The following is a 12,717-nucleotide window of genomic DNA, read 5'->3' as shown; positions in this document are numbered from 1 at the left end:
AAAAATATTTTTAAAAATAAATTGTGTTAATAGAAAACATCAAATGTTAAAGGACTCACAATCACAGGTCCAACTGGCTGGGAAGACTCCCGGTCATTTCCTCTTTCTGAGGATTGAGATCTTGTTCTTACATGCTCACTCATATTTCCCACTGAAAATAAAATACTGTTATTTGGGAAAAGTGTGTAAGAACTTAGCTATATATATGAACATTCCATGGCAAAATGGTGATTTGTACTTTTTTAATTTAAAAAATGTTGTCAAAATAAGTCACAGAGCAGTAAGTATTCATGCTTTCCAATCAAACTAAGGACAGATTTGTTTGTGTCATAGCGGAAGAGGCATAGAAATCACCTTAACGCCATAGCAAAACACAGAGGACTTTTCTGAATGTTGGCTTCACAATTAGACTCTCCATCATGTAGACATTTAGGGAAAAAACGGGAAGAGAATTGAAACTGAAGTGACTGCTGCTTTCGTCCCACTGATATACTAGGGCCACCACCACCTCCTACCCACCCCGCGAAAAATCAAGTTTTGTTGGAACGCACAGCCTCACCCATTCTTTCCCATGACGTACATGGCGGAGGTGAGAAGTTGCGACACAGAGTGAAGGTTATGTTCCTCATGGGACACCTTTACCAGGCACTCTACAGACCTCGGGGCCGCAGTCACCACCCCACAGCATTCCCAGTTCCCAGGCCCCTTCCTTACCGACCACACTGTCCCTTCTTGCCTCCCTAATGAGGAGTCTGGAAACTGTCCTCCCTCAGAGAGTTTTAGGCGTTTTCGGGACTCAAGACACGTCTAACAGCACCCCCAGCACTCGCCCCATCTTCACGTGATCTACCCCCTCCACGGCCCACCTTCCTCCCTCGTTCCAGCCCAGCCACGATTACTGGCCCATGGCGCCTGCATCGCGACCTGGGAGAAGCCGGACCACAAGGCCCTTTTCTCTCAAAGCCACGGACCGTGCTATGGGACCTGTCCTAACGCTGGCTCCTCCACACATTCACTCACAACTGAATTCCCAGGAAGACCGCTCTGCAGACCTACCGGCTGAGTCTCGGTCAGTGAGAAAGAATCAAGATGGCAGAAAGAATGAAGCCACAACTTCTCCCTGCAGAGCTCTGCGAGGACAGAAGCCGGGCAGAAGGTGGGCAGAAAAGCGCATGCGCAACAACATGCGCAGCAACAGGTCTGTGCAGCATGCGCACTCGGTGGGGCATTTGCTATGTGACTCAAGTTTTCTTGCTTCTGTGGAGAACCTAAACCACAAGCTATCCTGACAACGAAAATGAACTTACAAAGCATTTTTCTTTTTCTCCTACCCAACCTTTCTTTCACTTCCAATGGCGTTGGAGAATATGAGCTCCAGGTTACTCTAAGGGAACAATGTGTTTCAGATAAATTCACCATCATATAAATAAATATTAAATATGTCAATACCCATTTTATATCTGCTTTCATAAATAATTTTCTTGCGCCTTCACGAGTTTGCTGTCATGCTTGCAATGATCTTACCCACTCCAGTACGATAAGACATCCATAGTTTTCGTTGCATGATTGTACATTCAAAATCATTAATCCCGGCCAGGCGTGGTGGCTCACGCCTGTAATACCAGCACTTTGGGAGGCCGAGGTGGGAAGATCACGAGGTCAGGAGATCGAGACCATCCTGGCTAACTTGGTGAAACCCCATCTCTACTAAAAATTCAAAAAATTAGCCAGGCGTGTTGGCATGCACCTGTAGTCCCAGCTACTCGGGAGGCTGAGGCTGGAGAATTGCTCGAACCCGAGAGGCGGAAGTTGCAGTGAGCCCAGATCATGCCACTGCACTCCAGCCTGGGCAACAGAGTGAGACTCCGTCTCAAAAAAAAACAAAAAATCATTGGTCCATCTGAACAAAATTAAGTGGTAGAGACTCTACGTTATTTGTTGAATCCCTGTTTCACCCACTGTTTTGAATTGGCTCTTTTATCATCACCTACATCCCCACTCAATTTTGTATGTAACTCTCTTCTTTTAATTTTCTTCCACTGAGTTGTTTATACCTGTGCCACTACCATACTATTTTAATTGCTGTAGCTTAATTATATTTGAAATGTGAAATAACGCTTGCCCTCCCTCATTGCTTTCTCCTTTTCTGTCTATTCTGACACGTTTGTCGATGAACTTCAGAATAATTTGATCAGGTGCTAAAATATTCCTATTGAGACACTGGTTGTTATTTTTAAATTACATCTTAACTTAGGGACAATATCTATCTTTCTATTTTAGAATTTCTCTATGGAAGAAAAAGCCACTCCTCATTTCCTCAAGTCTTTTTATGTATCCCTCACAATGATTGTGTTATTTGCTTCATATTAGTTCTTAACATTCAAATTAAATTTATTATTGGGCATTTTTATTGTTCTATTCCATTGCTGACAGTGGTTTGCTTTCACTGCACTATGTTTTTCATAGAAGTCAAACAATCTCTGTTTGCAAACAGTATGATTCTATACCTAGAAAATCCCAGACTCTCTGCCCAAAAGATCCTTGTCCTTATAAACAACTTCAGGAAAGTTTCAGGATACAAAATTAATGTACAAAAACCAGGAGCATTTCTATACACCAACAACCTTCAAAGTCAGAGCCAAATCAGGAACACAATCCCATTCACAATTGCCACAGAAACAATAAAATACCTAGGAATGCAGCTAACTAGGGAGGAGAAAAGTCTCTACTATGACAACTACAAAACACTGTTTAAAAAAATCAGAGATAACAAAAACAAATGGAAAAACATTCCATGCTCATGAACAGGAAGAAGCATTTTGTTGTCAAAATGGCCAAACTGCAATTTATAGATTCAATGATATTCCTGTTAAACTACCAATGACATTCTTCATGGAATTAGGAAAAAAAAAAACAACGACTTCAAAATTCATATGGAACCAAAAAAGAGCCCGAATAGCCAACGCAATCCTAAGCAAAAAGAATGAAGCCAGAGGCATTATATTACCTGACTTCAAACTATAATACAAGGCCACGGTAACCAAAACAGCATTGTACTGGTACCAAAACAGTCACATAAACCAATCAAATAGAATACACAGTCCGGAAATAATGCTGTACACCTCACACCTATTACCATCTGATCTTCAACAAACTCAACAAAAGCAAGCAATATAGAAAGTATTCCCTATTCAATAAATGGTGCCAGGATAACTGGCTAGCTTATGCAAAAGATTGAAACTGGATCACTTATACAAAAATTAACTAAAGATGGATTAAGAACTTAAGTGTAAAACCTAAAACTATAAAAATCCTGGAAGACGACCTAGGCAACATCATTCTAGACATAGGAATGGGCAAAGATTTCATAATAAAGATGCCAAAAGCCATTCCTACAAAAGCAAAAATTGACAAATGGGATCTAATTAAACTACAGAGCTTCTGCACAGCAAGGAAACTATCCACAGAGTGAACACACAACACACAGAATGGGAGAATATTTTTGCAAACTATGCATCTAAGGTCTAGTTTCAAGCATCTATAAGGAACTTAAAGAAATTAAAAAAAAAAAAAAAGAAAAAAAGACACTCCAGGCACGGTGCCTCATCACTGTAATCCCAACACTTTGGGAGGCTGAGGCGGGCAGATTACTTGAGGCCAGGAGTTCCAGAACAGGCTGGCCAATATGGCAAAACCCCGTCTCTACCAAAAATATAAAAATTAGCTGGGTGTGGTGGTGCACGCCTGTAATCCCAGCTACTAGGGTGGCTGAGGCAGGAGAATCACTTGAACCCGTGAGGCAGAGGTTACAGTGAGTGGAGATCATACCACTGCACTCCAGCCTGGGCAACAGGCTGAGATTCTGTCTAAAAACAAAACAAAACAAAACAAATACCATTAAAAAGTGGGCCAAGGATATGAACAGACACTTTCAAAGGAAGACATACATGTGGCCAACAAGCATATGAAATAAAACTCAATGTCACTGATCATTAGAGAAATGTAATTCAAACTACAAGAAGATATCATCTCACACGAGTCAGAATGGCTATTATTAAAAAGTAAAAAAAAAAAAAAAAAAGATGCTGGTGATGTTGTGGAGAGAAAGAAACACTTATTCACTGTTGGTGGAAATGTAAATTAGTTGAACAATCATGAGAAACAGTGTGTCAATTCCCCAAAGACCCAAAACTAGAATTACCATTTGATCCAGCAATCCCATTACTGGGTATATAGCCAAAGAAATATAAATTGTCCTATCATAAAGACACATGCATGTGTATATGTGTATGTTCACTGCAGCCAAAGACATGGACTCAACCTAAAAACCCATCAATGGTAGATTGGATAAAGAAAATGTAGTGCATGTATACCATGGAATAGTATGCAGCCATAAAAACAAATGACATTATATCCATTGCTGGAACATAGATAGAGCTGGAGGTCATTATACTTAGCAAAGTAATGCACGAACAGAAAACTAAATACTGCATGTTCTCACTTATAAGTGGGAGCTAAAAATGAGAAAAAATGGACACACACAGGAGAACAACAGACACTGGGGTCTACCAAAGAGTGGAAGTTGGGAGGAAGGAGAGGATCAGGAAAAATAGCTCATGAGTACCAGGCTTAATACCTGGGTGACAAAATAATCTGTACAACAAACCCCCATGACACAAGTTCACTTGTATAACAAACCTGCACCACATGTATGCCTGAACTAAATATAAAAGATTTTTAAAGAGTAAACAAAAAATAGATTTCAAAACAAAAACTTTGAGAGAAGACACAAATGTCACTATATAATAATAAAGGGGTCAATTCATCAAAAACATACAACAATTTTAAATATATATGCACCCAACACTAGAGCACTCAGATACATAAAACAGATACCATTAGAGCTAAAGAGAGAGATAGGCCCCAATACAATAATGGATGGAGATTTCAGCACCCCACATTCAGTATTGGACAGATCTTCCAGACAGAAACTCAACAACAACAACAACAAAAACAGACTATCTGCACTATAGAGCAAATGGACCTAACAGATATTCACAGAACATTTCATCCAATGACTAGAGAATGCACATTCTTTTCCTCAGTCCATGGATCATTCTCAAGGACAGACCATATATTAGGTCATAAAAATTTTTTTAAAAATTGAAATATCAAGCATCTTTCCAGACCACAATGGAATAAAACTAGAAATTAATCACAAGAGGAATTTTGGGAACGATACAAGTACATGAAAACTCAACAATCTGCTCCTGAATGATTAATAGGTCATAGAAGAAGCTAAGAAGGAAATTTAAAAATTTCTTGAAACAAATGATAATGTAAACACTACATACCAAAACCTATGCGATACAGCAAAAGCAGTACTAAGAAAGACATTTATAGCTATAAGTGCCTACATCAAAAAAGGTAAAAACTTCAAATAAACAATCTAATGACACATCTTAAAGAGCTGCAAACAAAGAGCAAACCAAACCAAAAATTTGTAGAAGAAAAGAAATAATTTGGGAGGCCGAGGCGGGTGGATCACAAGGTCAGGAGATCGAGACCATCCTGGCTAAGATGGTGAAACCTCGTCTCTACTAAAAATACAAAAAATTAGCCAGGTGTTGTGGTGGGCGCTTGTAGTCCCAGCTACTCGGGAGGCTGAGGCAGGAGAATGGCTTGAACCCGGGAGGCGGAGCTTGCAGTGAGCCAAGATTGCGCCACTGTACTCCAGCCTGGGCGACAGAGCAAGACTCTGTCTCAAAAAAAAAAAAAAATAATAAAGCAGAAAAAAATAAAATTGAAATGAAAAAAATCCTACAAAAGAGCAATAAAACAAAAAGTTGTTTTTAATATGTTAAGCAAAATTGACAAACCATTAGCCAGACTAAGAAAAAAAGAGAGAAAACCCAAATGAATAAAATAATAAGAATAATAAAATCGGAAATGAAAAATGATTTAGGAGGCTGAGGCAGACAGTGTGTAGCATTATACTACAGAGCTATAGTAGCCAAAACAGCATGGTGCTGGCATAAACACACAAATATAGATCAATAGAACAAAATAGGGAACCCGGAAAAAAATCCACACACCCACAGTGAACTCACAGTTTACAAAAGTGCCAGGAACATATACTGGGGAAAAGACATTCTCTTAAAAAAATTTTGCTGGGAAAACTGGATAGCCATACATAGAAGAATGAAACTAGACCACAAGCTCTGGCTATATAAAAATCAAATCAAAATGAATTAAAGACTTAAATGTAGGACTGAAAACTACGAAACCGCTACAGGAAACACTGGAGAAAATCTCCAGGACATTGGTCTGGGCAAAGACTTCTTGAGCAATACTCCACAGGCACAGGCAACCAAAGCAAATATGGACAAATGGTATAACATTAAGTTAAAAGACTTCTGTGCAGCAAAGGATACAATCGACGAAGTGAAGAGACAACCCACAGAATGGGAGATAATGTTTGCAAACTACCCCTCTGACAAAGGATTTATAACCAGAATATACAGGAGCTCAAACAACTCTATAGGAATAAATCTAATGATCCAACAAAAAATGGGCAAAACATTTGAGTAGACATTTCTCAAAAGAAGACATACAAATGGCAAACAGGCATATGAAAAGGTGGTCAATATCATCGATCATCAGAGAAATGTAAATCAAAACTACAGTGAGATATCATCTCACCCCAGTTAAAATGGCTAATATCCAAAAGAAAGGCAATAACAAATGCTGGTGAGGATGCAGAGAAAGGGTAACCCTTGTACACTGTTGTTGGGAATGTAAATTAGTACAACTACTATGGATAACATTTTGAAAGTTTTTCAAAAAACTAAAAATAGAGTTAACATATGATCCAGCAATCCCACTGCTGGGTATATACTCAAGAGAAAGGAAATCAGTATATTGAAGAGATACCTGCATTCTTATGTTTGTTGCAGCACTATTTATAATAGCTAAGATTTAGAAGCAACCTAAGTGTCCTTCGACAGATGAATGGATAAAGAAATTGTGGTACATATACATAATGCGGTACTATCAGCTATAAAAAAAAAAAAGTGAGATCCAGTCATTTGCTACAACATGGATGGAACTGGAGGTCATTATGTTAAGTAAAATAAGCCAGGCACAGAAAGCCAAACATTGTATGTTCTCACTTATTTGTAGGATCTAAAAATTAAAACAATTGAACTCATCGACATAGAGACTAGAAGGATGGATACTAGAGCCTGAGAAGTATAGTGGGGGGTTGGGGGTAGGTGGGAATAGTTAGTAGGTACAAAAAAATCTAGAAATAATAAAATACTATTTGATATCACAATAGGGTGCCTATAGTCAAGAATAATTGTGTATTCTAAAATAAATAATGTTTTTGGATTTTTTGTAACATAAAAGATAAGTGCTTGAGGGAGTGGATACCCCATTCTCCATGATGTGCTTATTTCACATTGCATGCCTGTATCAAAACATCTCATGTATCTTATATACACCTACTATGTATTTACAAAAATTAAAAATAAAAATAAATTTTAAAACATTCAGTGTATGTTGCATCAAGTTGATCTTCATGGTTATTCAGGTTCTAGAGTCTAAATTATGAAATATTAAAACAGTGAGTGGATTGTTTTAAATTAATGTGTCCTAAAACATAAGAAAAGTTCCAATGAAGGTAAGAACTTATGAGTAATGAACGTAACATGGAAAAAATGATATAATCACAGTGAATGACTAAACCAAAGCTAAAACTAGGCATAGAGCAGAAGTAATGTCATAGCCTGACAGGTTGAACACTGTTGTAGAAACCAGAGGCTCCTCATTCACAGTGGTAAACATAGGCTTTTTAGTTGAGATACTTCGGATGCCAGTCCTTGTGTGCACACACTCCTTTGTGTGATTGTATGAATACCATTTTCACACTTGCTGCATAGGAATTAGAGCACATGTAAAGTATGTTGGCATTCAGATGTGTATCTTTATTTTTCATGATGCATAGTGGATTATATTGAACACCTAGCTCTTAGTAGAGTCCTCTGACAGGCACCCAACACAGATCATAACATTCTTCTGATGGGACAATTCTGCAGAGTCAGTATCCTTACGATGTAATTTCCAACACTGTGCTTTTAGTGACTCATACTACTTTTGTCCCAAAATAAATTATAAAGCTAATTTAACATGGGCTGGAAAGCACCCTTATGACTTCATCAGAGAAAATGAGACTTAAAATTTACATCCAAATGTGTTTGCAAGAAGTCATTACTCCACCCCTCCATCAGTTCAAGAGATATGGTTTGAGATCCTCCATAGGTCATGAACTGAACTACAGTTCACATCTCATTAAAGGAATACAAAATTACAGTCAGATAGGGAGAATAAGTTTAGAAGACCGTGAAAAATGCTGAGAGTGGATGTTAAGTGTTCTCACCACAAAACGATAACTACATAAGGTAATACAACATTAATTAACTATATTTAACCATTCTATAACATATATGTACTTCAAAATATTATGTTGTGCACAATAAATACATACAATTTTATCTGTCAATTTAAGAATAAATAAATGCATTTGGAAAATAGTCTTCAGCATCAGGGCAAGGGACTCCTGAAGGGACCTTCTTCCTAATTTTGAAACTTCTCTGAGCCCAGTTACTTCCTTTGCATGTTCTTTGACATATTTATCTCCAGCTCATACATAAAATTTCTCAGAGACAACCATGGGTTTTATGAATCTTTTTATACAGTGTAACAATGGGGTTCTACCCACTAGCCAAGAGCAAATTACTACAAAATAACCAAATGACGAAATTGCTACATATCCACTTGAATGGCACTTTTCAAACCGTAGGCATCCCAGAGCAGGAACTGCAACATCTAAACCTTGTTTACAATGTAAAATGTTGAGGTCAATTTTTTTAATATGTAGGTTGAGCATTTGACTTATTTCTAAGCAAATTTCTAGCCCAATTTATCTGAAGAGAGGAAATGTCTGTGATTCTTTCTGTTCCTAAATTGCTAGAAATATGGCTGAACTTCTTTCAGGTGAAGTAGATTTATGGTAGAATTTGCTCTAAATAATTAGTTGTAGATACAGCTTTAAACATAATGTAAATGTCACAATGAGCCTTGGTGGATATCAACATACAAAAAAAAAAAAATCAATCCAGACACAGTCCTTATACCTTTCATTAAAATGAATTCAAAATGGATCTTAGCGGGGTGGACCAAGATGGCCAAATAGGAACAGCTCCGGTCTCCAAATCCCAGCGCGAGTGACACAGAAGACAGGTGATTTCTGCATTTTCAACTGAGGTACTGGGTTCATCTCACTAGGGAGTGCGGGACAGTCGGTGCTGGTCAGCTGCTGCAGCCGGACCAGCGAGAGCTGAAGCAGGGTGAGGCATCGCTTCACCTGGGAAGCGCAAGGGGGAAAGGAATCCCTTTTCCTAGCCAGGGGAACTGAGACACACAACACCTGGAAAATCGGGTAACTCCCACCCCAATACTGCACTCTACCAAGAATCTTAGCAAACGAGCACACCAGGAGATTATATCACACACCTGGCCGGAAGGGTCCCATGCCCAGGGAGACTCCCTCATTGCTAGCACAGCAGTCTGTGATCTACCTGCAAGGCAGCAGTGAGGCTGGGGGAGGGGCACCCACCATTGCTGAGGCTTAAGTAGATAAAGCGGCTGGGAAGCTCGAACTGGGTGGAGCCCACAGCAGCTCAAGGAGTCCTGCCTGTCTCTGTAGACTCCACCTCTGGGGACAGGGCACAGCTGAACAACAACAACAAAAAAAAAAAGTAGCTGAAAACTCTGCAGACGCAAACGACTCTGTCTGACAGCTTTGAAGAGAGCAGTGGATCTCCCAACACGGAGGCTGAGATCTGAGAACGGACAGACTGCCTGCTCAAGTGGGTCCCTGACTCCTGAGTAGCCTAATGGGAGACATCCCCCACTAGGGGCAGACCGACATCCCACACCTAAAACGGTGGAGTACACCCCTGAGACGAAGCTTCCAAAGCAAGAATCAGACAGGTACACTCGCTGTTCAGAAATATTCTATCTTCTGCAGCCTCTGCTGCTGATACCCAGGCAAACAGGGTCTGGAGTGGACCTCAAGCAATTTCCAACAGACCTACAGCTGAGGGTCCTGACTGTTAGAAGGAAAACTAACAAAGAGGAAGGACACCCACACCAAAACCCCATCAGTACGTCACCATCATCAAAGACCAGAGGCAGATAAAACCACAAAGATGGGGAAAAAGCAGGGCAGAAAAGCTGGAAATCCAAAAAATAAGAGTGCATCGCCCCCTGCAAAGGAACGCAGCTCATCGCCAGCAATGGATCAAAGCTGAACGGAGAATGACTTTGATGAGATGAGAGAAGAAGGCTCCAGTCCATCAAACTTCTCAGAGCTAAAGGAGGAATTATGTACCCAGCGCAAAGATAACTAAAAATCTTGAAAAAAGAGTGGAAGAATTGATAACTAGAATAATTAATGCAGAGAAGGCCATAAACGAATTGACAGAGATGAAAACCATGACAAGAGAAATACGTGACGAATGCACAAGCTTCAGTAACTGACTCGATCAACTGGAAGAAAGAGTATTAGTGATTCAGGATCAAATGAATGAAATGAAGTGAGAAGAGAAATCTAAGGAAAAAAGAAGAAAAAGAAATGAACAAAGCCTGCAAGAAGTATGGGATTATGTAAAAAGACCAAATCTACGTCTGATTGGGGTGCCTGAAAGTGAGGGGGAAAATGGAACCAAGTTGGAAAACACTCTTCAGGATATCATCCAGGATAACTTCCCCAACCTAGTAGGGCAGGCCAACATTCAAATTCAGGAAATACAGAGAACGCTACAAAGATACTCCTCAAGAAGAGCAGCTCCAAGACACATAATTGCCAGATTCACCAAAGTTGAAATGAAGGAAAAAATCTTAAGGGCAGCCAGAGAGAAAGGTCAGGTTACCCACAAAGGGAAGCCCATCAGACTAACAGCAGATCTCTCGGCAGAAACTCTCCAAGCCAGAAGAGAGTGGGGGCCAATATTCAACATTCTTAAAGAAAAGAATTTTTAACCCAGAATTTCATATCCAGCCAATCTAAGTTTCATAAGTGAAGGAGAAATAAAATCCTTTACAGACAAGCAAATGCTTAGAGATTTTGTAACCACCAGGCCTGCCTCACAAGAGACCCTGAAGGAAGCACTAAACATGGAAAGGAACAACCGGTACCAGCCATTGCAAAAACATGCCAAAATGTAAAGACCATCGAGGCTGGGAAGAAACTGCATCAACTAGTGAGCAAAATAACCAGTTAATATCATAATGGCAGGATCAAGCTCACACATAACAATCTTAACCTTAAATGTACATGGACTAAATGCTCCAATTAAAAGACATAGACTGGCAAACTGGATAAAGAGTCAAGATCCATGAGTTTGCTGTATTCAGGAGACCCATCTCACATGCAGAGACATACATAGACTCAAAATAAAGGGATGGAGGAAGATCTACCAAGCAAATGGAGAACAAAAAAAAGCAGAGGTTGCAATACTAGTCTCTGATAAAACAGACTTTAAGCCATCAAAGATCAAAAGACACAAAGAAGGCCATTACATAATGGTAAAGGGATCAATTCAACAGGAAGAGCTAACTATCCTGAATATATATGCACCCAATACAGGAGCACCCAGATTCATAAAGCAAGTCCTTAGAGACTTACAAAGAGACTTAGACTCCCATACAATAATAATGGGAGACTTCAACTGCCCACTGTTAACATCAGACAGATCAACGAGACAGAAAGTTAACAAGGATATCCAGGAATTGAACTCATCTCTGCAGTAAGCAGACCTAATAGACATCTACAGAACTCTCCACCCCAAATCAACAGAATATACATTCTACTCAGCACCACATCACACTCATTTCAAAACTGACCACATAGTTTGAAGTAAAGCACCCCTCAGCAAATGTACAAGAACAGAAATTATAACAAACTGTCTCTCAGACCACAGTGCAATCAAACTAGAACTCAGGACTAAGAAACTCAATCAAAACCGCTCAACTACATGGAAACTGAACAACCTGCTCCTGAATGACTACTGGGTACATAATGAAATGAAGGCAGAAATAAAGATGTTCTTTGCAACCAATGAGAACAAAGATACAACATACCAGAATCTCTGGGACACATTTAAAACAGTGTGTAGAGGGAATTTTATAGCACTAAATGCCCACAGGAGAAAGCTGGAAAGATCTAAAATTGACACTCTAACATCACAATTAAAAGAACTAGAGAAGCAAGAGCAAACACATTCGAAAGCTAGCAGAAGGCAAGAAATAACTAAGATCAGAGCAGAACTGAAGGAGATAGAGACACAAAAAGCCCTCCAAAAAATCAATGAACCCAGGAGTTGGTTTTTTGAAAAGATCAACAAAACTGATAGACTGCTAGCAAGACTAATAAAGAAGAAAAGGGAGAAGAATCAAATAGATGCAATAAAAAATGATAAAGGGGATATCACCACCGACCCCACAGAAATACAAACTACCATCAGAGAATACTATAAACACCTCTATGCAAATAAACTAGAAAATCTAGAAGAAACGGATACTTTCCTGGACACTTACTGTCTCCCAAGACTAAACCAGGAAGAAGCAGAATTCCTGAATGGACCAATAGCA

The 12,717-nt window shown here is 39.4% G+C and overlaps 2 protein-coding genes across 4 annotated transcripts in view; one reads left to right on the top strand and one right to left on the bottom strand.

The window, feature by feature from the left end:
- ALAS2 (5'-aminolevulinate synthase 2) overlaps nucleotides 1-12,717 on the top strand; it is a 421,539-nt gene that overhangs the window by 90,804 nt on the left and 318,018 nt on the right. The window lies entirely within an intron of this gene.
- Nucleotides 1-12,717, bottom strand: part of LOC703127 (P antigen family member 5) — a 57,017-nt gene that overhangs the window by 2,590 nt on the left and 41,710 nt on the right. The window contains exons 1-2 of one of the 3 annotated variants that reach the window (XM_015127540.3): nucleotides 1,057-1,145; nucleotides 60-151 (exon numbers count right to left, since the gene is read on the bottom strand). In XM_015127540.3, the coding sequence (XP_014983026.1) occupies nucleotides 60-143 (84 nt within the window). In that variant the 5' untranslated portion in view covers nucleotides 144-151; nucleotides 1,057-1,145. Of the gene's footprint in view, nucleotides 1-59; nucleotides 152-866; nucleotides 886-1,056; nucleotides 1,146-12,717 lie in introns of those variants that run through there. The other 2 variants (XM_015127539.3, XM_077989136.1) reach the window with 2 other exon arrangements.

The sequence above is a fragment of the Macaca mulatta genome, chromosome X (genome assembly GCF_049350105.2).
Source record: "Macaca mulatta isolate MMU2019108-1 chromosome X, T2T-MMU8v2.0, whole genome shotgun sequence".
Taxonomy (NCBI): domain Eukaryota; kingdom Metazoa; phylum Chordata; class Mammalia; order Primates; family Cercopithecidae; genus Macaca; species Macaca mulatta.
The sequence above is the reverse complement of the archived record's forward strand: the minus strand, read 5'-3'. Positions and strand labels throughout refer to the sequence as shown.